At 44.1% G+C, this 25994-nt stretch overlaps 1 protein-coding gene and 1 long non-coding RNA gene across 6 annotated transcripts in view; one reads left to right on the top strand and one right to left on the bottom strand.

Moving 5' to 3' along the window:
- LOC130367773 (unconventional myosin-If-like) overlaps nt 1–25994 on the bottom strand; it is a 180814-nt gene that overhangs the window by 91206 nt on the left and 63614 nt on the right. For all 5 annotated transcript variants that reach the window (XM_056570537.1, XM_056570554.1, XM_056570565.1 and 2 more), the window contains one exon: nt 23095–23184. In XM_056570537.1, coding sequence (XP_056426512.1) covers nt 23095–23184 — 90 coding nt within the window. The remainder of the gene's footprint in view (nt 1–23094; nt 23185–25994) is intronic.
- The window catches only part of LOC130367791 (uncharacterized), a 104521-nt gene continuing 99525 nt past the window's right edge, over nt 20999–25994 (top strand). The window contains exons 1-2 of the long non-coding RNA XR_008892177.1: nt 20999–21042; nt 21328–21414. This is a non-coding gene — a long non-coding RNA (uncharacterized LOC130367791). The remainder of the gene's footprint in view (nt 21043–21327; nt 21415–25994) is intronic.

Raw genomic sequence — 25994 nt, 5'->3', positions numbered from 1 at the left:
GATATAACGTGTAACAGCACCAGCGGATCTGTGAGCGTATGTATGTGAGAGTATTATGTACAGTATACTTCCTACGAGCGTATGAACGACATGAAACCTACAAGCGTGTGTGCAGCATAAGTACTACCAGCGAGTGTACAGCATAAACACCCCGAACGAACGTACAGTATAAACCTGCAGGCAAGTGTACTGCATAAATCCTAGGAGCGAGTATACTGCACAACCCCCACGAGCGCGCATACCGCACAAACCCTGCGAGCGTGTGTAAAGTATGAATACTGTCAGGAAGTGTACCGTATGAACCCCGAGCGTATGTACAACATAAATACTACAAGCATGTGTACAGCATGAATACTACCAGCGAGTGTACCGTATGAACCATCTGAGCATATGTACAATGTAAATCCTATGAGCGTGTATACTGTAAAACCTATGAACGTGTGAACAGTATAAATCCTGCGAGCATGAGTACAGTACAAGTCCCACGAGCGTGAGTACAGTATAAACCCTGCGAGCGTGTGTACAGTATATATCCTGTGAGCATGAGGACAATGTACACGTACCCTTGAGTGACCCTTCAACTACCATGGACCAACCTCACTGACGAAGTGTTTGTCACGGAGAATCGGTGAAAGCCTAAATGGGTACCGTAGCACTTAAGGAAAATTATATCTAAATTTCACATAAACACCATTTTTATTCTATTTTATTCTTTTTTATTTGATTTTATTTTATTTATTTATTTATTTTTATTATTATTATTATTATTATTATTATTATTACTTTTTATTTTTTTTATTTTATGCTCCGCATAATCGTATCTGTACACGGGTGGCAAAGGGATGCTAGGCATAACACACTCCCAATACGTAGAAATGCTAAAGCTGAACCTAGCTAAAAAGCCCTGACATGAATGATTAAGTTCGTGTATGATGTGCTCGGTCATCTGATACCTCGAAGAACCCTCCCCTTTTTTTTTTTATTCTTATTTATACCTGTAAAGAGAACACATTTCACAAAACTTTCATAACGTAGCCATGCATGCGCTGCATGTATGTAACAAAGCTCCTGCAGCATATAATTAACCCTTACTTGTAATGTGCAGGCGGAGCAGCCAGAAAATGCACTGGCATATGATTAACCCCTTGGTTTAATGTGCGGAGCGGAGCAGCCAGAAAACGTGCTGGCATAAGATTAACCTCTACTTGTCATGTGCCGAGCGGAACGGTCAGAGAGCGTGCTGGCATATAATTAATCCCTACTGTAATATGCAGAGCGGAGCAGTCTCGTATATAATTAACCCCTATTGTAAAATGCAGAGCGAAGCGGCCAGAGAACGTGCTGGCATGTAATTAACCCCTACCGTAATATGCAGAGCGAGGCAGCCAGAGAATGTGCCGGCAAATAATTAACCCCTACTGTAACACGCAGAGCAGAGGAGCTAAAGAACGTGCTGGCATATAATTAACCCCTACCGTAACATGCAGAGCAGCTAGAGAACGTGCTGGCATTTATGCAGTATAAGCTACTGGTGTATAACCAGTATAAAAGCTGCGGGCGTATATACAGTATAAAAGCTACGGGCGTATGTACAGTATAAAAGCTACGGGCGTATGTACAGTATAAAAGCTACGGGCATATGAACAGTATAGAGGCTACGGGCATATGTACAGTATAAAAGCTACGGGCATATGTACAGTAGAAAAGCTATGGGCATATGTACAGTATAAAAGCTACGGGCATATGTACAGTATAAAAGCTACGGTCATATGTACAGTATAAAAGCTACGGGCATATGTGCAGTATAAAAGCTACAGGCGTATGTACAGTATAAAAGCTACGGGCGTATGTACAGTATAAAGCTACGGGCATGTGTACAGTATAAGAGCTATGGGCGTGTGTACGGTATAAAAGCTACGGGCGTATGTACAGTATAAGAGCTACGGGCATGTGTACAGTATAAGAGCTACGGGCGTATGTACGGTATAAAAGCTACGGGCGTATGTACAGTATAAAAGCTACGGGCATGTGTACAGTATAAAAGCTACGGGCATATGTACAGTATAAAAGCTACGGGCATATGTACAGTATAAAAAGCTATGGGCGTACGTACAGTATAAAAGCTATGGGCGTACGTACAGTATAAAAGCTACGTGCATATGTACAGTATAAGTGCTACGGGCGTATGTACAGTATAAAAGCTACGGGCGTATGTACAGTATAAAAAGCTATGGGCGTACGTACAGTATAAAAGCTATGGGCGTACGTACAGTATACAAGCTACGGGCATGTGTACAGTATAAGAGCTACGGGCGTATGTACAGTATAAAAGCTACGGGCGTATGTACAGTATAAGAACTACAGGTGTATGTACAGTATAAAAGCTACGGGCATGTGTACAGTATAAAAGCTACGGGCATGTACAGTATAAAAAGCTATGGGCGTACGTACAGTATAAAAGCTATGGACGTATGTACAGTATAAAAGCTACGGGCGTATGTACAGTATAAAAGCTACGAGCATAAGTATGGTATGAAGCTACGGCGTATGTACGGTATAAATGCTACGGGCGTGTGTACAGTATAAAAGCTACGGGCATGAGTATAGTATGAAGCTACGGGCGTATGTACAGCATGAATGCTACGGGCTTATGTACAGCATGAATGCTACGGGCTTATGTACAGTATAAATGCTTCGGGCTTATGTACAGTATAAATGGTACAGGTGCATGTACAGTATGAATGCTAGGGGCATATGTACAGTATGAATGCTGCGGGCGTATGTACGGTATGAATGCTACGGGCGTATGTACAGTATGAATGCTACGGGCATATGCACAGAATAAATGCTACAAGCGTATGTGCGGTATGAATGCCACGGGCGTGTATACAGAATAAACACTACGGGCGTATGTATAGAATAAATGCTACGGGCGTATATACGGTGTAAAATGGTACGTGCGTATGTACAGCATAAATGCTGCAGGCATAAGAACTGTAAAAGCTATTCATTTCTATGGCGTAATTGCTACCCACGTATGCACAGAATGAACAATATGGGTGCATGTACGGCACTACCAGCGTCCATGCAGCACCGATACTACAAACGCATGCACAGCACGAACGCTACCAATGCACGCAGCGGTAACTCGTGACACGCCCCTGCTCTCAGCACTGAGAGCATATACATAAAAAATGACTTCTTTTTTAATTTAAATATATTTTCAGCCTAGAAACTGGGGGGGGGGAAGGCTGTAGAGCAACTCATGAGGATCCCCCCCCCCCCCAGTGCTCAGCAACATCCTTCCAAATGCTCACACAGGAGAGATCAAAAGAAAAACCAAGCTTTGTGAACCCGCCACCTCATAGAACCGTGGGGGTGCGAGGTCTCACAGAAGACAACCCCAGAATAACATGCAGCGTGAACCTCCGATAGACTGTGGTAGTGGGCCTGGACTATCTGCTGACCAATTCTGACCGAAAGCGCGGAACCCCCGTCTGTGTTCCTTTACTGGTCCCAGGTGTGCGGGTAATCTCCGCAAAATACTTGTTTAACCCACGCACAAGGTCACTAGTCCATGAAAAACAAAACCGGGGGCCAGGTCTGGCCGGGGGTCCCCTCCGATCAGCGGCTTACCTCCGGTGATCGGGCTGCGATGGAACACCGCTCCCCGGCCAGCCCCCAGCCACTTACCCGAACACCGCTCTGCGAAGACTTCCGGTCAGCTGACACCACGCGTCAGCTGATCCATGTCACGTGAAGGACCCGCGGCGACCGAGGCCTGCACCTCTGGTCCCCCGACTCCCGTGACCTACTCACCAGCCAAGGGGGGGGGGGGGCGAGATGACTGTGCCGTGCCGGGAGCCGGGAGGACCAGCCACATCCTCACCCGCCGGAGACGCCGTTTCCTGTACCGACTTCCTGCCAGCTGACTGCTGACGTCACGTGACGAACCCGCAGCGTCAAGCACAGGTACTGCCGCGGGTTCTTATATCAAAATCCCGCCCCTCCCACAAATACAGGCTAATGAATTAGCCTTAACACTTAATTTAATTTAAAAAAAATTACATTTTTTTAAATCCTTTTTTGAGGACCCATTCTGGTGAGCATCAAGCTGGCGGTCACCCCCTCCCCCCCCCCCCCCCCCGACTGTGAAACTGCAAATGTTTCATTTAATCAGTTATGGTTCATTGTTATTGCTCCAACCTGTTTCATTGGATTCTTGTAGTAATTCAAGAGGTAATATATGACAATGGCTAGAGAGGAGTTTTTTTTTTTTTAAATTTGATTCGTCCGATTTTATTCGCTCATCTCCATCGAGGAACCATTGGAGGGCAAGTCTGGTGCCAGCAGCCGCAATAATTCCAGCTCCAACAGCTAAAGGGAGGTTGTGTGTTACTAGAGCTCCAGACTTCCAGGAACTAGGCCAAAGCCAGCAGAGTTTCAAACTAGCATCTTCCCAGGAGTGTGGCAGCCTCTCTGGGAGAGCTTCCTGCATGGAATTCCTGGCCTTCACTCCCCGTTCTAGGCTGGCGGGGGGGGGGGGGGGGGGTGGAGAGCAGCCTGCTACAGCCAACATTCTGGCCTGTGGGAGAAGATCAAGCAGAGTCTGTAGCAATACAGGCTCTGCTTCCCAGGCGACGGCAAAGAAAAAGCAAAGCAAGAAAACTGTGGCTGATGTGGAGATGTGGGGGAACAGAGGGCCCAGGGAATCAACGGACACCTTCTGTTCCCGTATGACAGCGAGGTTTAAGGAATACGAAGTCTGTGGTAAAGAGCTTCATGCAGCAAGAGAAGACCTGAAGCTGGTAAGGAACCTCCATAACACTGGATCCAAAAAGAAGAGGTCAGAACTTAAAAAACGCATTGACTCTTTAAAACTAGAAATTAAAAAGCTGGAGGAGAGGAGGCAAGAACTGGTGGAAGGCAGTGGTATCTTCAAGGAGAAGCTGCTAAACAACAACATTTTCGCCACCATGAAAACCCCAGGTAAGGAGGTTGTGGTGGAGGATGATGGGGAGAGTAGTGGTGGTGAAGATGAAGTGCTGTCGGTGAAGGAGCAGGTGGAGGCTATGGAAGATAGTCATGGCAGAGAAGATGGTGAAGTGGCTGGGGGAAGTGAGGGGGGTGCAGAAGCTAATACAGTGGCTAGCAATAGTGTGGCTGCTGGTGTCTGTGTCACCCCCATCCCTGCTTTTCCCCCCAGTGAAGATAATGGCAGTAAAGGTGGAGAAGGTGGTGAAGTGGCTGGGGGTAGTAAGGGGGGTTCCGCAGTGACTGTTGATGCTGTGCCTGTTGGTGCCTGTGTCACCCCCACCCCCAGTTTTCCCCTCAGTGAGGATCACCTGGATGCAGCCCAGAGGGTCGCCCTGCCTTCCTCGGATGAGAGTGAATATGAGTCAGATAGTAGCAGTGGTCTCCTGGAGGGTGGGGTGCTCCAGGCCATTGTCATGCAGAAGTCCCCCACTCGGTTTGAGAACTTTACCTTTGGTGACGAAATGGGTCCTGACAAGACTGGAAAGAAGAGGAAGAAAAAAAGGAAGGAAAAAACAAAAGAAAGAAGAAGTAACTAAGTTTGTTTTCTCTTCTTTCCAGCAGGCTGGACCTGCTGGTCAGTGGGTTCAGGCTGCTGGGCCCCCGAAACTGCCAGACCCTATTTCTGAAGTGGAACTGGGCCAGCATGGGGGGTGCTCAAGATGGCAGCGAGTGCAATAGGGGGTGCCGGAGACCCCGCCGGTTATCCTGTCGGTATGGATGGGCAGGGTCTCTACGCGTTCCCAAACTGGCTTAGGGGGCGGTCCCCTGAGCGGCTCTGGTGCTATGTGGCATCCCCCTGTGAGGGGGGGGGTGGTGTCCTGGCGCCGGGGTCTGTGAGCGAAATCACCCTTTCAGGGGGCTGTCCCCTGGGTGAAAAGGTTGATGCTGGTCATGGTGCTGTGGGGCACCCCCCCTGTGAGGGGGGGTGTGTCCGGGAGTCAGACCTTGTCGGCTCGGGGAGCGGTCCCCAGGATGGATCCGGTGTTGTGGGTGTCCCCCGCTTGGGAGTAGGAGGTGGGGCGGGAGTATGCTCGGAGGGGCAGCTCCCACCCAGGTTGATGGCGGCGGTGTCAAGAAAGGGGGCGGGGCAACCTGTGCCCATGCAAGAAGATGTCCCTGAGCCCGTGATGTCGGAGAGATCCAACAAGCCTGCTGTATCTAAACAGATGAGGGCGGAGGCCGGCCCCGCTAACAAAGGTGAAAGCGTAAATAAGAGAAGTGAATCTAATAAAGGGAGAATGGAGACTGGGAGTAGAAGGAGTGATTGCAGTTTGCAAGTGATGGGTGCCAGCAGTATGGATAAGAGGAGTGCTAGTGGATCAAATGAGAGGGGTGCTAGTGGAGTGAATGAGAGGGGTGCTGGTGGAGTGAATGAGAGGGGTGCTGGTGGAGTGAATGAGAGGGGGGGTAGTGGAGTGAATGAGAGGGGTGCAAGTGGCGTAAATGAGAGGGGTGCAAGTGGTGTGAATGAGAGGGGGGCTAGTGGAGTGAATGAGAGGGGTGCTAGTGGAGCGAATGAGTGGGGTGTTAGTGGAGTAAATGAGAGGGGTGTTTGTGATGCCAACGACAAGAAAATGGTTAGCGAGGCTTTTGATGCGTTTGCCGGTTTGGGGTCTGGTCCGACTGCCCCCCGCCCCCCCCCCGGTGGCAGCTGCTTCTCCAAGAAGCTATGCCAGTGTCGCTGCTGGGGGATCTGGGGGGTCCCCGTCTTCATCTGGCTCTGGGAACGGTCAGTTGCAACAGCGCCTCATAGAGGCTCTGCGTAGGGGAGATAGGTCAATCCAGGTAGAGGGGAGGGGTTCGGTTGACCTGTCTTTCTGGATAGAGAGACACGGGTTGGGGGCCTTCCGAGAGCAGAATGGGGAGGTGGTCTGGTCCCTCCCGACACCTGGGCCGGATAGTGGTCGTAGGAATGTGGTCCGCTTGGTTTGGAGGGGCAAGGATGTCTGCCCACCTAGGGGTAAGGTGGTTGAGCTCCTCCTCAAGATGGAATTCAGGGAAAGTGACATCTTTGCCCTGATTCACCCCTTTACGATACCTCCGAGTTCGACATCAGCTTCGTTCGGCCGGAGGGGCTGGAGCTCTTCTGGTCGGACTATGAGGTGGTGAAGAGTGAGCCCGGCTGGCGTGATTTTGCTGTAAAGGCGGTTTCGCGCCAGAACCTAGTCAAGAAAGTGACCGTTTTGACTCGTAACGAGTCGCTTTCTTGTTATGATATCATGACCTGGCTTGGCAGGTACGGCGATGTGACGGACATGCCTAAAAAGAATTTGGATGAGTATGGGATCTGGTCTAGGGCCTGGATGTTTTCCGTCAAATTAAAGCGTTCGGGGAGCACTGTTGCCCACATCCCCTCGGCTGCTTTTCTTGGGTGAGACAGAATGCAGGTCTTCTACCAGGGTGGCAGCCCCACCCACTTAAGTGTGGCCTGTACTGTACAGGTCTGTGCTATGTGTGGTGGTGTAGGTCATCTGGGCCCTGTCCTGCAGGGGTGGTTTTTCCTGGGGGTGGGGCCAGGCATAGACGGGGACCCGATAATGGATCAAACAGAATCCAAAAAAAGGCCAAAAACAAGGAGGCCTCTTCGTCTGGGGATGAAGGGGACAAGAAAAGGCAAAAATTAGGTGGTTAAGGCCGTCTAACTCAGTATCCTTGAATCGGTCCAAATCAGGGATCTTGGAGGTTGTCAGATCCTTCTACTCACACCTCTTGGGAAGGAAGGATCTAGATCGAGACAGGATGTCAGCTTTCCTGACTGAAACCGTTCCTGAGCCAGGGGTAGACCCCTCTCTTGGTGTTTTGGTTGAGGAAATCAGGGAAGAGGAAGTGAGACTGGCGATCGAGGGGCTTGCCCCTAAGAAGTCGCCAGGTCCGGATGGCTTAACATCTGAGTGGTACAGGACCTTTAAGGAGTCTTTAGCTCCCCTCTTGACCGAGGTCTTTAATGAGTGTCTTTCCTCGGGTACTCTGCCAAAGTCAATGAGGAGGTCAGCCCTGATTCTTCTGTCAAAGGGTAAAGATTCGAGCCGTATTGAGAACTGGAGGCCCATAGCTCTTCTCAATACGGATAGGAAGCTTCTGGCCAAAATACTGTTTAATCGGTTGGTCAAGTTTGCACCCGGCTCCTTTCGGGGGCTCAGCACTGCTCCGTTCCAGGCCGTAGCACCTTAAGAGCTGTTCTCGGTGTCCAGGAAGCAGTGGATCGGGGTATGGCGGGCCTTTAAAAGGGGTACATGCTGTCCTTGAATCAGGCCAAAGCATTTGATCGGGTGAAGCATGAGTACCTCTGGTCCGTCCTTCTGAGATATGGCTTACCAGGTACCTTTGTGAATTGGCTTGTGAGTTTGGCAGAGAGTTTTCCGCTTGTGAACGGGTGGCCTGGCCGCTCTTTTGAGGTGGGGTCCGGTTGTCCTTTGAGCCCGCTTTTATACGTGTTCGCGATCGATCCCTTCGTCTGGAGGGTAGATCGCGGTCCGTTGGCGAGAGTCGGGATGAGTTTGGCGGAGCCGGGTGTCGCCCAGAGAGTGGTGGCGTACGCTGATGATGTCACCATTTTCGTGTCCTCGAGAGAGGATGTCGATGTGGTGATGTTGGAGGTGGAGCGCTACTCGGAGGCTTCCGGGTCTAAGATCAACCGGGATAAGTATGAAAGTCTCTGGCTGGGAGGGGGGGGGGGGGTCCCACGTTTGATCTCCCAGACACCCTTACAGAGCCCCAGGACTCGGCAAAAATTCTGGGCATCACTTTCGGCCAGGATGATTATCCCTCCAAAAACTGGGATTGTAAGCTTAAGGATGCCGCTCAGAGGGTCAAACAGTGGAAGGGTTGGTCTTTTTGACCCTCAGGGAAAGGGTACACCTGATTAAATCGTACCTGCTCCCTTTGTTTATCTATCTGGGCAGTGTATGTATTTTGCCAGAGGCTTACTACACTAGGATCTACAGCCTGTTTTTCAAACTGTTATGGGGGAACAGGATGAACCTAGTCAAGAGGGAGGTTACGTACCGCACGAGGAGACTAGGGGGTTTATCTATGGTAAACCCTGTGGTGTTCTTAACGAACACCTTTTTGAAAGCTAACATCTCTAACCTCTGGTCAGAGAGGGCTCCTCCGTGGGTACACTCCTGCAGGGAATGGTTTTGGCCTTTCTTCCAGGAATGGGAGACAGGAGGGCGAGTGAAGGACCTCCGTATGCCCCATGGGCATCTTCCGGCTTATGCTACCCCGACTCTGAAGGCGTTACGTCGGTGGGGTCTGGGAGTGTGGGAGATCAGGGCTCAGTCAAGGCAGTTCCTTGATAACCGAGTTCTGTTGACCCACTTCCAGAAGCCTCTGGCGCTCAGAGACTGCCCAGGTTGGGATCTAGAGGTGGGGTTGTATCTTTTAAACATGAAAAGGATCCCCCTGAAGTTTTGGGACTTGGCCTGGCGCTGCTTTCAGAGGAAAGTATATGTGAGGGACAACTTGAAGTACAGGAACTCTGATGACCGGGATTGTCCCCGAGAAGAGTGTAGGGACACGCTGGAAAGCATGGACCACTTCCTGCTTCATTGTCCCTTTAATATAGGGGTTTACAACCTGGTGGGCGCTTCCATCGGCTGGAGTCAACTTGCCGGCCTTGCTTATTCTGAGTGGGCTTATGGGGCATTCAAAAACCTGGGTGGCCGAGATCAGGGCACTTTGTTTCTAGTCAGTTTAGTGGTTAGGTACTACACGTGGAATGCACGGTGTCGAGTGTCTACTCAGCAGGAGGTCCTCTCTGAGGTGGAGGTGTGTAGGAACATCACTGGTGACCTTGGGAAGATCAGGTCTTTGGAGTATGGTAGTCTTGGTACCAGTAGGGCATCTCTCCTATGGAGAGGATTTTCTTTTGATGTGCCCTAGGTACTAGACCTTTTGGGTACAGTGCCTTTATTTTGGTTAGGGGCAGTGTTATAGGGATAGAGATAGGTTGAGAGCAGAGTTAGTTTTAATGGATGGATAGAATTAGGGACAATTGTAGAGGAAAATTAGGGGAAGAGTTTATATTTTATTTATCAAGTCCATATCCTTCTTCCTGGTGGTGGGCTAGTGCATGCACACGCCAGCTTTTTGTTTTGTTTTAGGTTGACATGGTATGAAGGGCTTACAGGCAACCAAACTTGGGCCTAAAGTGGGTTGTGTTTTTGTGTGTATAAGTTTGTGTATAAGTTGGTTGGGAGGAGTGCTAGGTGGGGTGGGTGTATTTGTGTGCGGTTTGGGGGACCTGACATGGGTCAGGTAAGGACTGGGCTTATGTGAACTGTATGGACACTATGGACTCTGACCCATGTACAGGAGGTGTGGTGGGAGGGGACAGTTTTAGTGTAGGGTTTTTCTATGGGTTTTCTATTGTTTTGTACGTTTCTGCTGTATATATTATTATACTATATTTATAATTACATTTATATTATATTTATGTTATATTGTAGAGGAAGGAAAAAAAATTCATATGTATATTTTGTTTTGTATGTTATACATTATAGTAGATAAGGCAGTCGGGCCAGATGTTATGTTAATATGTGTGTGTGTCACAAATATTTTTATGATTATCTGTTATACTTTTCTTTGTCCAGGATCTGTTATGTTTTGGTTGGTACTTTCATTACATGTGTGTGGTTTTGTATGTTATTATGTTGTTATTTATTTGTTTATTTATTTTTCGTCTTCTTTTTCCAAGTATTGGTCGTATTGGTATAGCTGGGCAGTGCAAAATTTTATTTTAGTTACATAAACAAATATATTTTATAAAAAAAAAAAAATGGAGAAGAAAAAGTTTGTAGTGGTGTGTAATAATAGTATCTTAAAATCGAGCTGGCGGTCTGCCGCCTGTTCCAACCCCTGCCTCTCAGGGCACCCCAATGCTCATGACTTAGTGTCCACTTCAAAAAGGAGGGACTGCAGCCCCAGCAACTTGGACGTTGGATAAGTGGGTGCATACTGCTATAAGTTGCTGCAGTGAAAAAGCTCGTTCTTGTATCTTAAAATCGAGCTGGCTGTCCGCCACGAGGCCAGCTACCACTTGTTCCAGCCCATGCCTCTCAAGACAACCTTTTTCATTGGATTCTTGTGGTACTTCCACAGGTATTATATTGATTGCAAAATTCCTCCAAGGTAAACCACAGGATAAATCAGGCACCACGAACTTGTAAGAGGCAACAGTTTATTTTACCCACAATGCAACGCGTTTCGCAGTGAAGACCGCTTCATCGTGGCGCCTGATTTATCCTGTGGTTTACCTTGGAGGAATTTTGCAATCGATTGATTTTTTCCCAGGAACGGCTGCCTGATTTGAGACTTGATGTCTCCACATGTCTTCACCATTGTTGTACTTGGCTGAGTGCAACTATTGTGGGTGAGCAATATCCCTTACTGTTCACTCATCATACATTTATACGGTTTCACACTATGGAGCGCTTTCCTTTGTTTTAGTTACAGGTATTATATGACGACAACCATAGGGCCTCACAATTGAAGAGATTGAAGAGATTTTTTTAAATTGAATGTCCCGGGTGCCCGAAGCATTTACTTTGAACTAATACTGTATGACCACAAAACCCAATATAACAAAGAGATCATGTGACAGCACAGTGACAGAGCCTAGAGGCAGCAGCAGCCCAACGAGACCATATGCCTCACAAATGAAAAGATTAATGATATTTTTTCAAAATTATATTGAGGATTTTAAACAGATTAACATTTCAAAATTTTTATTTAATGTGCCAACAGCATGAGGAGACCATATGGTGGCAGAGTGACACAGCCTGGAGGTGGCAGCAGCATGAGGAGACCATATAGTGGCAGAATGACCCAGCCTGGAGGTGGCAGCAGCCTGACGAGGCCATAGGGCCTCCCAATTGAAAATATTAAAGATATTTTTTTTAATTAAATTGAAGATTTTAAACAGATAACATTTCAAAAGTTAAATTTAATGTGCCAACAGCATGAGAAGACCATATGGTGGCAGAATGACACAGCCTGGAGGTGGCAACAGCATGAGGAGACCATTTATCGGCAGAATGACCCAGCCTGGAGGTGGCAGCAGCCTGACGAGACCATAAGGCCTCACAATTGAAAAGATTAAAGATATTTTTTTTTTTATTAATTTGAAGATTTTAAACAGATAACATTTCAAAAGTTTAATTTAATGTGCCAACACCATGAGGAGACCATATGGTGGCAGAATGACACAACCTGGAGGTGGCAACAGCATGAGGAGACCATATAGTGGCAGAATGACCCAGCCTTGAGGTAGCAGCAGAGTGACGAGACCATAAGGCCTCACAATTGAAAAGATTAAAGATATTTTTAAAAAATTTAATTGAAGATTTTAAATAGATTAACATTTTAAAAGCTTAATTTAAAGGGGTACTCCGCCCCCAGACATCTTATCCCCTATAAAAAGGATAGGGGATAAGATGTCAGATCGCCGCGGTCCCGCTGCTGGGGAGTTCGCTCTGTGCGTAATGATGGGCGATACAGGGGACGGAGCAGCGTGATATCATGGCTCCGCCCCTCGTGACATCACTGCCCGTCCCCTTAATGCAAGTCTATGGCAGGGGGCGTGACGACCACCACGCCCCTCCCATAGACTTGTATTGAAAGGGGCGGGTCGTGACGTCACGAGGGGCGGAGCCGTGATGTAACGATGCTCCGGCCCATGTATTGCCCGTCATTACGTGCAGAGCGAACTCGCTCTGCGCTGTAATGATAGCGTGGTGCCGCAGCGGGGATCCCGGGGCTCCCCAGCAGCGGGACCGCGGCGATCTGACATATTATCCCCTATCCTTTGGATAGGAGATAATATGTCTAGGTGCGGAGTACCCCTTTAATGTGCCAACAGCATGAGAAGACAATATAGTGGCAGAATGACCAAGTATGGAGGTGGCAACAGCTTGACGAGACCATAGGGCCTCACAATGGAAAAGATTAAAGATTTTTTTTTTTATTAAATTGAAGATTTTAAACAGATTAAAATTTCAAAAGTTTAATTTAATGTGCAAACAGCATGAGGAAACCATATGGTGGCAGAATGACACAACCTGGAGGTGGCAACAGCATGAGGAGACCATAGAGTGGCAAAATGACCCAGCCTGGAGGTGGCAGCAGCCTGACAAGACCATAAGGCCTCACAATTGAAAAGATTAAAGATATATATTTTTTTTAATTAAATTGAAGATTTTAAATAGATTAACATTTTATGTTGACAATTTAATGTGTCAACAGCAAGAGAACACCATATGGTGGCAGAATGACACAGTCTGGAGATGGCAGCAGCATGAGGAGACAAGCTAGTGCCAGAATGACCCAGCCTGGAGGTGGCAGCAGCGTGACGAGACCATAAGGCCTCACAATTGAAAAGATTTAAGATTTTTTTTTTTTTTTTTATTAAATTGAAGATTTTAAACAGATAACATTTCAAAAGTTTAATTTAATGTGCCAACACCATGAGGAGACCATATGGTGGCAGAATGACACAACCTGGAGGTGGCAACAGCATGAGGAGACCATATAGTGGCAGAATGACCCAGCCTTGAGGTATCAGCAGAGTGACGAGACCATAAGGCCTCACAATTGAAAAGATTAAAGATATTTTTTAATAAATGTAAATTTAATTGAAGATTTTAAATAGATTAACATTTTAAAAGTTTAATTTAATGTGCCAACAGCATGAGGAGACGATATGGTGGCAGAATGACACAGCCTAGAGGTGGCAGCAGCATTAGGAGACCAAATAGTGGCAGAATGACCCAGCCCCAGCATGGAGGTGGCAACATCCTGACGAGACCATAGGGCCTCACAATGGAAAAGATTGAAGATATATTTTTTTATTAAATTGGAGATTTTAACTAGATTAACATTTTAAATGTTTAATTTAATGTGTCAACTGCATGAGGACACCATATGGTGGCAGAATGACCCAGCCTGAAGGTGGCAGCAGCCTGATGAGACCATAGGGCCTCACAATTAAAAGGATTAAAGATATATTTTTTATTAAATTGAAGATTTTAAACAGATTAACATTTCAAAAGTTTAATTTAATGTGTCAACAGCATGAGGAGACCATATGGTGGCAGAGTGACACAGTCTGGAGGTGGCAACAGCATGAGGAGACCATATAGTGGCAGAATGACCCAGCCTGAAGGTGGCAGCAGCGTGACGAGACCATAAGGCCTCACAATTGAAAAGATTAAAGCTATTTTTTATCATTTAAATTGAAGATTTTAAATAGATTAACATAAAAAGTTTTATTTAGTGTGCCAGCAGCATGAGGAGACCACATGGCCATGGTGTGTCTGGGTCCTCTGTCTCGTCTTCCTCATCACCCTGTAGCTTCACAGGCTGCTCTTGCTCCTCCTCTCTTGTCAGATGACTATAAAAACCACCCATTTTGCAAAATCTTGCCTGTGCTCCACTGTCCCCCTCCTCCTCCTCTTCCAGTTTAGCCCCCACAGGGCTCATGTGGTTGTGAGATGTAGGCACCACGTCTCCAGTGCCCTGAGCAGCCATCGTTTTCACCATCTGTTGTAGGAAATGAAGCAGGATACTTCTGTGGGGGAGGAACCAGCATAGGACAGAGGCAATTGGAGGACAGGGACTGCTCCCCGGCCATGCCAACTGAGGGTTGTGTCTGAGGAACCCACGGACTGTTGACTGGGGGTGTCAGATGTCACTTGTGATTAAGTGGATGACTGAGTTAACCAATCAATGACGGCAGATGGGTTGCTAGTCGACTGCTAGCTGATACCGGGAGCTCAGGCCTCTCACTGTGACTCCTGCTGCCACTTGCCCCTAGTCTGCTGCGACCTCTGCCTGCACCTGATGAATTTAGGCCTCTGCCATTCCTCTTTGCACGTCCTGGCACTTCTCTGCCTGAAATACTTATACACCAGCTGAGTGCGTATATGTTACACTTATAAGAGGAGCAACAAATAGACAAATAGTGCTTAAATGTGCAGGATCACCAGACATGGGATAAGAATTTTTGGAGGAAGGAAACGTGCTTACCTGGAAAGGTTGTGCAATTTCAGGCACAACACTTACAGAGGCATATCACAAAGAAGGTTGAGCTGCTGCGGTTTACCACACCGAAGGCATCAGCGTTACAAACGGATGAGGAGAGATGGGTAAAACCGGGAAGTGGTGTTCGCGCTGCTGGAGATTTTGATGGAATCAGCATAAATCTGAGGTCATTGGTAATATGGAAGTACTTTTATTATATTCACACAACACGTTTCTGGGTGTAAACCCTTTCATCAGGCATGATACAATCAGAACAAAATAGCAGTATTTTATACATGCACAAGCAGATGAATTAGCAACCAGACCGGAAATGATGTATGGGAACAGATAAGATACGTCACATAAATTATATAAATTTATAAAAAAATCAAACAGAGGGATACGTTAACCAGTATATGAATATATATCAAAGAGAAGATTTTCAATAATAAATATAAAAAATATAAAAATAGGTCAAATTAGAAAATGACGTGTTTATAAAAAATATACAAGTGTCTGTTCTCTCGATGCATTCATTAAGACCCTCCGGCCAGAGTGTATTAAAACGAAAAATCCAAAAAGATTCCCTGTTAATAAGACGTTGAAAGCGGTTTGGTGCATTTATATCAATCAATTCAATCACAGAGAGTGTAATGCAGGCAGTGTCATCTGTATGATTCAATGCAATATGCAATGCAATAGTGTCAGCACAGTGTCTCTAGGCCTATTGCATTGAATCATACAGATGACATTGACTGCATTACACTCTCTGTGATTGAATCGATTGATATAAATGCACCAAACCGCTTTCAATGTCTTATTATTGGATTTTTCGTTTTAATACACTCTGGCCGGAGGGTCTTAATGAATGCATCGAGAGAACAAACACTTGAATATTTGTTTTATAATCTTCTCTTTGATATATATTCATACACTAGGTAATGTATCCCTCTGTTTGATTTTTTAAAATAAATTTATATAATTTATGTGACGTATCTTATCTGTTCCGATACATCATTTCCGGTCTGGATGCTAATTCACCTGTTTGTGCATGTATAAAATCCATCCATTTTGTTCTGATTGTATCACACATGATGAAAGGGTTTACATCCAGAAACAAGTTGCGTGAATATAATAAAAGTACTTCCATATTATCGATGACCTCAGATGTATGCTGATTCCATCAAAATCTCCAGCAGTGCACACTTATAAGAGGACAATATGCTCCACTACGCTTAAAACTGTATTTGGCTACAAAAACAGGTGTGTTGTTTTGGCTGGCCCTTCGAAGTAACTAGGCCCTTGCAAAATCGTACACTATGTAGGTGTACGTACAGTTTACACTTAAGAGGGGAGGACAATATGCTGCACTACCCTTACAACTGTATTAGACTACAAAAACAAGTGTGTAGCTTTAGCTGGTCTTTCAGAGTAACTAGGCCCAAATTAGTTTAACAGGAAGAATATAAAGTACACCAAGTAGGTGTATGTACAGTTTACACTTATGAGAGGAGGACAATATGCTCTGCTTAAAACAATATTAGGCTACAAGAACAAGTGTGTAGCTTAGGCTGGCCTTTCACAGTAACTAGGCCCAAATTAGTTTAACAGGAAAAAAAAAAACGTACACCACCTAGGTGTACATACAGTTTACACTTATGACAGGTAGACAATATGCTCCGCTACGAACTGTATTAGGCTACAAAAACAAGTGTGTAGCTTTGCCTGGCCTTTCACAGTAACTAGGCCCAAATTAGTTTAATAGGAAAAAAAACGTACACCACCTATGTACGCACAGGTTAAACTTATGAGAGGACAATATGCTCCGCTATGCAACCTGTATTAGGCACTAAAATCAGGTGACTATGGCTTTTAGTGCTCAGTGCCCTAACTGGCCCATATTATCTTTAGAGTTGTAGTACACACTAGTGCTGAAGGACAGTCGCTGTGTAGTACAGCCCAGTACAGTATTATTCTGCACTAATAGAAGGTGACTATGGCTAATAGTGCTCACCCTAACTGGCCCCTACTAACTTTAGAGTTGTTGTTCATCCCAGTGCAGCAGTACAGAGTTGCTGTGTAGTACACCCCCACTCTCTCTCGCTCTCTCTCTCTCTTCCCCCTGTCAGTGCTTTTCTGCAATGATTTGGGCTTGTGGTGAATGGCCGCTGTAAAGCTGTTTTTCTGTGCAACATGCACACTGCTCTCTCAATGCAATAAAATGCTGAAATGGCTGGCTGCGAGATGTCTGTCGATTATATAGGGCTGTGACATCACAGGGCTAGCTGGCTGCTGATAGGCCGCATTCTGTATGTGATTCAGGGACATCCCGCCTACCTGCCTTCCCAGAGTTCCCTACCCCATGTCCTCACATGTGGAACCGCCATTTTAGATGCCCTGGAGCCTGGACCGCACTAAATGGAGTTTAACGAATCAATTATTTTTAGTGAATCGCAGCGATATTCGGATTAGTTGCGATTCGAATTTTTCAGGAAATTTGTAACAAATTCAGATTCGTCAGATTCAATTCGCTTATCCCTAGTTATAACCCTTTCTTTCTATTAAGATGCTTGAAAAGGCCACGGACACAAATAATGTGGCTGATAAAGCAGAAACTAACATCAGTAGATACAGGACAGTATAGATCTTATATCTTCCCTGATTCTTATGTAGAAGGGTATATAAAAGAAAGACTTCATTTCTGCTGGATCCACTTCTGACTTTGGCTGAAAATACCGCATCCTAGTCCTTGCTTTTTTACCATTCCTTTTAAATCCACTCCTGGTTTTAGCGGAAAAAAAAATTACAAATAAAAAACTGATGCTAACGCTGAACTGTTTTAAAAGAAAATAAAAAAATATACCAGCACTTCCCGTATGTGTTACACTAGGGAGGGGGGCAAGGGAAAAGAAATAAGAGCTGCTAGGTATTTATCATGGAACCCTGTAATCCATAAAATGGGGTTTAACTCCAATAAAGTTAGAGTAGAATAAAATACCAGCGCTGTATGTTAATATGTAACAAAAGGGGTGTGAGTTACATACCTATCAGTTAAAAATGCAGTTGTGTAAAATGCTGATGTCTCTATCTGGGATCCTCTATGCGGGAGGAGGTGGAACAAACGTGTACAAGCCTGAATGAAAAAAATATGTGTGAATAATACGTTATCCACCTGATGTTACATGCAAAAGAATGATGATATCTATCCCAGCACTGCAAATTATACCTGTTGCTGTCGCAGAGGAATAACACAAACAGCAAAGGACGAGAGACCTTTTTCGCTTTTTAGTGGTTGTGATGTTCTGCAGTGGGATAGTTCCTAAAAGACACTAGATATAATTTTTTTTTAAAGAACAGAAGAGTGCTTTCCAATGGGAGTCAGGTGTTTGTAAATATAATAGTTGTCCTGCTCACCTAATAGTTTTTAAGCAATATATAGTTGGATTTCACAAGTTGGAAGATCTCTGTAATTATTCAACACATGAAGCTTTAACACAACCAGAAATAACACAAAGTACCCATATACCACTCTCCCCCAATATTATAGTATCAAGACGCAGCATGGAGATAGGTACTAAAGAATAAAATAACAACCTTCAACAATATGGAGTAACAACAACGAACAGATTTGCACCCCTAAGAGAAAACACACCAGATCGGAGAGAAGAAATCACTCACCCTCAACAACAAATACAATCAAGTCCGACCAAAAGAAAAGGAGGACTCACTACATAACGGCAATATACCCCCCCTTAGTACAATAGCACAGCACAACACCTCAAAGAAAACCCCTATTCACAATAACAAAAAATATATAAATCCAAAAACAACACGAACACCCAGGAGTGATTTTTTTCACAAATGTAACTATGTAACTATGTAACTAACTAAAAGGGTAAAAAAATCAAAAAAAGAGGGAGAAGGGGTGGGAAATTCACCCAAAAAAAGAGGAGCAAACGAATGGCAACTATACCGGATGAGGGGGGGTCAAAAAATCTTTAATCTGAGTTCACATAATTTATCCACTAATGAAGAACGATTATTAAAAAAGGGAGTAAAATTTGCAGCAATGAACAACTTAAACAAATTTGACACTTTTATAGGCAAAAAAAAATAAATTATGTGCAAGACCCTAAAAATATATTTAAAAAAAAACCCTCGTGTTAGAATGAAGGTAAACAAATATATTGTATATAAACACACTACTTTAACTAAAAAATCCAAATTCTTCTTGCAAAACAAATATTCTGAATCTCTACATGCCTTTGAAGCCATGGTCACCAGAGACCTGCGAAAAATAAAAATAAACCAGAAACATTCTACTAATAATCTGAGTGGGGCATAACAGCAAGCCCGAAAAACATTACAGACTAACAACAATATAATTATACACCCGGCAATTTTTTGCACCTTAAACGCAACTGTACACACGTACAGGATTATAAACTTGAAGCAGAATCCTTACAACAAAATTTCTGGAAAAAGGATACAAGGAGGAATACTTACATACAATAAAAGAAGAGAAAATGAAATATTAATGCAAAAAAGGAAAGAACAAAATACAACTACAAAAAATAAAGATATACCAAAAATATCAGGAATGGATGAAAACCTTTGAACATTGAAATGGGGATCCCAATAATCACCACCTATAGCAAGCAAAGCAACCTAGTGAAGAAAATAGTAGCAAAACACTGGAATATCCTAAAAAATAACAAAACAATAGGAGAACTTATACCTAAAAACCGAGGTTCATTTAAAAAAAAGCCCAAAACATACGTAATTATGTGGCCCCAACTATGAAAAATCTGCAAAAGAAAATTAATATAAGTCAAAATAAAAGTGGTGGAACTGTAGAAACATTCTAGGAAAAACAATGGTTTCTTCCCCTGCAAAAACTGAAAAGTATGCAAAGTAACAAATAATAAGAAGCCAGTACATTCCTTTTTGCATAATGGCAAAGAAATCAAAATAAAACAATTTTTACATTGCAAATCCAGGGGGTCATGTATGCAATAAAATGCCCATGCAAAAAAAGTATACATTGGAAGGACAAAAAGACTACTCACTGTAGGAATGTGTGAGCCCCTTATACAATATCAATAGAGGATATGAAGGACACCCCCTCTCAAACCACTTCAAAGACAAACAATTCTTGTATGACTGGAACAACATTCTTTGCGGTGGAACACATTAAACCTCACTGGAGAGGGGGTGACTACATTGCCCAGATGTCCAGGGCAGAGACTAAGTGGATTCATAACCTGGACATTAGGCCCTGAATGGGTTAAATAGCTCTCCTTCTCATATAGCTGTTAAGGACTCTTCAGCGGAACAATGTAATATACTACCTCATTTGACCTGTTCTTCTCTTCATGCAACGATATGTCAAAGATATAAATAGTGTGTGATCACGGACCAAGAGCACTCCCAGAAGAAGAGAACAGGAGGTTCTCGAAACGTGTCAGAGCTTTTTGGTCCACTTGAGTACCTGTAGTGACGTCACTAACACAGTGAACATTTGATCACCTGTTTCATATTACACATTAGGAACGGTTCCTGGTAGAGATGCCAACGGCCGGGGCTGTCTCCCAGACCGCTCCCCATCAGGTAAGCAATCTTGTGGATACTCTGGACCCAAAATCACCAACAGTAGGCACCTTTACTTTAATATTGATACCTGTACTGCACCGTACGCGTATACAACAAATCCCAGGGAAATCTAACAGTGAAGCTGCATGTATCCATAGCAAATAAAGAAACTGCGCGCTCACTGAAAGAAAAAACTATACTACGGCAGACTATTACACCTGCACACAGATACTACGTGTGCTCAACTGGTAAATCAGTACAATAATTACCATGCTGTAATATACTTTTTCATCTTGTTCTTTTTAAAAAAAGGTATACCCAGCAGCACATTACACCTTACCAAACGGAACTCAACTTGTGAAATCCAACTATATATTGCTTAAAAACTATTAGGTGAGCAGGACAACTATTATATTTACAAACACCTGACTCCCATTGGAAAGCACTCTTCTGTTCCTTACTTTAAAAAAACTAATATCCAGTGTCTTTTAGGAACTATCCCACTGCAGAACATCGCAACCACTAAAAAGCGAAAAAGGTCTCTCGTCTGTTGCTCTTTGTGTTACAGGTACAGGTACAGCAACTGGTATAATTTGCAGTGCTGGGATAGATATCATCATTCTTTTGCATGTAACATCAGATGGATAACTTATTATTCACACATATTTTTTCATTCAGGCTTGTACACGTTTGTTCCACCTCCTCCCGCATAGAGGATCCCAGATAGAGACATCAGCATTTTACACAACTGCATTTAACTGATAGGTATGTAACTCACACCCCTTTTGTTACATATTAACATATGCGCTCCTTTTTCTCTAATGCTGTATATTTATACTATTTTTATACGTTACCATTTCTTATAGTTACAATGTCTACACCATTTGAAGTGTTTTAAAAAGAAAACAAAAGAAAAAAAAACTGGTACCATACTACTTCTATATCTGAACCGTTTACCAACAGCTATTCCTCACAATTTCCCCATACAGATACATACACATTAAGCTGGACTGAACAAAGGGTCGAGCTAGTTTGGGCAACACCATACATTTAGATGGTCAGCCAGTTCCACCAGGAATTATAGATTTGGAAGATGTCTATTTCTGCAGCATTTGGATGTGATCTTATCTGCTGCTTCAGTCTACTATGGATTTTACCTGCATGTTTTACTGAAAATATGAACAGGCAAAGTGTGTGTGTGTGTGTATATATATATATATATATATATATATATATATATATACACACATATACATGAGGATATAAAAAAGAAGAAAAAGATAGACGGTACTACAATTCTCCTTTACTCCTATGACATACAGGAGAGGCATGGTGATTACGCAACAGCCTAGACCCTTCATTGGGACAAAGAACTAACAAAAATCAGTTCCCCTGCCCATGAGTGCAGCTTCCATATATAGTTTATTGGAACACTGTGCCAGTCAATCGCCACCATTGTGCAGATGCTCTGCTATGTGCTTAGTAATAAACATGCAATGCTTGTTTGGCTGGCAGCTTTACAGATCCCCTTTATACATATGAACACTCAGCTCAGTGGAGCATTAAAGGGGTTATCCAGGAAAAACTTTTTTTTATGTATATCAACTGGCTCCAAAAAGTTAAACAGATTTGTAAATTACTTCTTTAAAAAAAATCGTAATCCTTTCAGTACTTATGAGCTCCTGAAGTTGAGTTGTTCTTTTCTGTCTAAGTGCTCTCTGATGACACGTGTCTCGGGAACTATCCAGAGTAGAAGCAAATCCCCATAGCAAACCTCTTCTACTCTGTGCAGTTCCCAGGACAAGTAGATATGTCAGCAGAGAGCACTGTTGCCAGACAGAAAAGAACAACTCAACTTCAGCAGCTGATAATTATTGGAAGGATTAAGATTTTCTAATAGAAGTAATTTACAAATCTGTTTAACTTTCTGGAGACAGTTGATATATATATATATATATACATTTTCCTGGAATTCCCCTTTAATGCATTCTAAATCAAGAGAGGAGGGGTAAGCCAATGCCAGATTACAAGGAAAAAAAAGAAGGTTGACCAGACAAGAAATCTGCATATTTTGCACTGAGCATACACACAAGTCTAGCTAGCGGCAGCTCTGTGTGTTCGGTAAGGTTTGGGGGTGGGGCCGCGTGCCACAGGCTTGCCGCTGTGCGGCCCTGCCCCCAAAGCTAACTGAACACACAGGGCTGCCACCGGCTAGCCGTGTGTGTATGCTCAGTTCAGAAAATGCAGCGTATTTCCCATTGCACAGCACATTTTGCGCAGCATGAAATATGTTGTGTTAGCGCTACGTGGGACCGTATCCTTAAATTCACCAGTTGTTAAAATTTTAGTTACATAAAACTGTACATCCCTTTCAAAAGCAGGCAGGTATACACATATTCCTTCTCTCTTTTTGTATAATGTAAATATGAACATAAAATTACTTACAGCCCCTTGATATAATTCAATTTCTCGATCTGTAAAATAGGGCATCTGCTTGAATGGATTAACGGAAATCAGTACCGAACCTATGTATGTCTGGCAGCAGAGTAAAGGAAAGTGTTAACAATATTATTATGGCAATCAGATTTTAGCTTTTTTAGCAAGTTTTTCAGCTGGAATCCATTTGAAAAGACCACACATTGGACTTAAAGGCACTTTGAATAATCTGGAAGCAGATCAGCACTGTTCTGTATCACTAAGCCTCAGCAAGAAGGAGGATGAAACTTGGAAGGGTCACCATGGGAAAGGTACTACTCGCATTGTTACATTATTTGAACTTAGAGAACAGAAGGTGGTACATTTCCAGCACCAACAAATCTCACAGATGTAGACAGGAAGAGGAAAGCTGAAAGCAGGGAGGTTGTAACTCATATCTTGCCGCAATGGGAGGAGGTGCCTTGCTGGCGCCAGGAATGAGAAGGGGAATCATGTCAAGGGGCAAGAAATAAGAGGAAAGTACTGAAATAAAAAAAGATCGGGTGCCATGCTGAGGCCAAGAGTGAAAAAGGGAGCCATACTGGGGACCAGGAATGAAATAGGATTCCATGCTGGAGACAGGGAATAAGACTTAAAGGGGTATTCCGGCTTTAGACATTTTATCCCCTATCCGAAGAAATTATCCAAATTATAGGATGAAAGCAGAGAAAAAAAAATCTTCAGATCCATTTTTTTTCCGGCACTCAGCTAACTGGACACCAGACGGAACCAAGAAGGACACCATTTAAAGTCAATAGGACTGCAACAAACCGTCTAGATCAGTTATTTTGCATCTGTGATGGAGCTCCTAAATGAATGCAGAAGTTAATTTAGCCAAAATGTGTTATTCAAATACTTGATTGTCAGGCTTAAAGGGATATTCCGGGGGAAAAACATTTTATCCCCTATCCCCTACATTTTATCCCCTATCCAAAGGATAAGATGTCTGATCGTGGGGGGCCTGCTGCTGAGACCCCCTGCGATCTCCCTGGATATGCAGGTGCTGAATCTCCAGTTTTGGAAACCTCCGGGTTTCCAGGACTGGGGACGTGATGTCACACCACGCCCCCTCCATTCATGTCTATGGGAGGGGGTGTGGTGGCTGTCATGCCCTCTCCCATAGACATGAAAGGAGGGGGCGTGCCTATCCAAAGGATAGGGGATAAGAGGTCTGATCGCGGGGGGCCTGCTGCTGAGACCCCCCGCGATCTCCCTGGATCATCCGCATACTATGCAGGTGCTGAATCTCCAGTTTCGGAAACCTTCGGGTTTCCAAGACTGGGGACGTGATGTCACGCCACGCCCCCTCCATTCATGTCTATGGGAGGGGGTGTGGTGGCCGTCACTCCCTCTCCCATAGACATGAATGGAGGAGGCGTGGCATGACGTCACAGAGGTTTCCGAAACTGAAGATTCAGCACGTGTATAGTATCCTTTGGATAGGGGATAAAATGTTTTTGCCCGGAATACCCCTTTAAGAGAGATTTTCATCTGTTAGGGCATAAAGATTTATCCTCATCTACTATCAATTATCAGTAGTGCTGGCTAGGACTAGAGATGAGCAAACTTTTGAAAAATTCTGCTCGATCCGAATTTATTCCAGGCGAATCTATATTAAAAACACCTATTTCTGGACTACAGAGAGCCTCAATAGGGGTGTAGAACACTTTGCTTTGTTCTAAAATGCATATTGAGTGTGCTGGGGTAGTGAAATAATACTGTTATTCAGTATGACATGCAGATTACAGGCATCGCTTTTAGAATCACTGCCGCAGAGCGGTACAATGACAGAGCCTGGAGGTGGCATCAGTATGAGGAAACCATATAGTGGCTGCATGAAACAATGTGGTGGTGTTGGCAGCATGAGGAAACCATATAGTGTCTGAATGGCACAGCCTGGAGCTGGCAGCAGCATGAGTAGACATTAGGGCTTCACAATCCCTAAGATTAAAAAATGAATTTTGAAATTTAACTTGAGGATTTATGGTAGCTAGTGCTACCATAAAAAATGTTTAGGCCCAGGCCCAGCAGCATCAGTAAACCATATATTGGCTGAAGGACACAGCCTGGAGGAGGCTGAAGCATGAGGAGACCATATAGTGTCTGAATGGCACAGCCTGGAGTTAGCAGAAGCATTTGAGAGACCATTGAAATTTAAGACTTATAAATCGAATTAAAACATTTTAAATTGAAATTGAGGATTCTGAAATAGAAAATTTAACTCCCAGGTTTTAGTGTCCTGGGCCCCAGCGTGTGGGTGCAAAGGACCAAATCTAACAAGGAGTCACATGTCACATGGCAGCACAATGACAGAGCCTGGAGGTGGCATCAGTATGAGGAGACCATATAGTGGCTGAATGACACAGTGTGGAGGTGTCGGCAGCACGAGAAGACCATATAGTGTCTGAGTGTCACAGCCTGGCGTTGGCAGCAGCATGAGTAGACACTAGGGCTTCACAATCCCTAAGATTAAAAGATGAATTTTGAAATTTAAATTGAATATTTATGGTAGCTAGTGCTACCATAAAAAATTTTTAGGCCCAGGCCCAGCAGCATATGTAAACCATATATTGGCTTAAGGACACAGCCTGGAGGTGGCTGAAGCATGAGGAGACCATATAGTGTCTGAATGGCACAGCCTGGAGTTGGCAGAAGCATTTGAGAGACCATTGAATTTTAAGATTTTTAAATAGAATTTCTAATTTTTAAATTGAAATTGAGGATTCTGAAATTGAAAATTTAACTCCCAAGTTTTCGTGTCCTGGGCCCCGGTGTGTGGGTGCAAAGGACCAAATCTAACAAGGAGTCACATGTCACATGACAGCACAATGACAGAACCTGGAGGTGGCATCAGTATGAGGAGACTATAT

The sequence above is a fragment of the Hyla sarda genome, chromosome 1, assembly GCF_029499605.1.
Source record: "Hyla sarda isolate aHylSar1 chromosome 1, aHylSar1.hap1, whole genome shotgun sequence".
NCBI classification, from domain to species: domain Eukaryota; kingdom Metazoa; phylum Chordata; class Amphibia; order Anura; family Hylidae; genus Hyla; species Hyla sarda.
The sequence above is the reverse complement of the archived record's forward strand: the minus strand, read 5'-3'. Positions and strand labels throughout refer to the sequence as shown.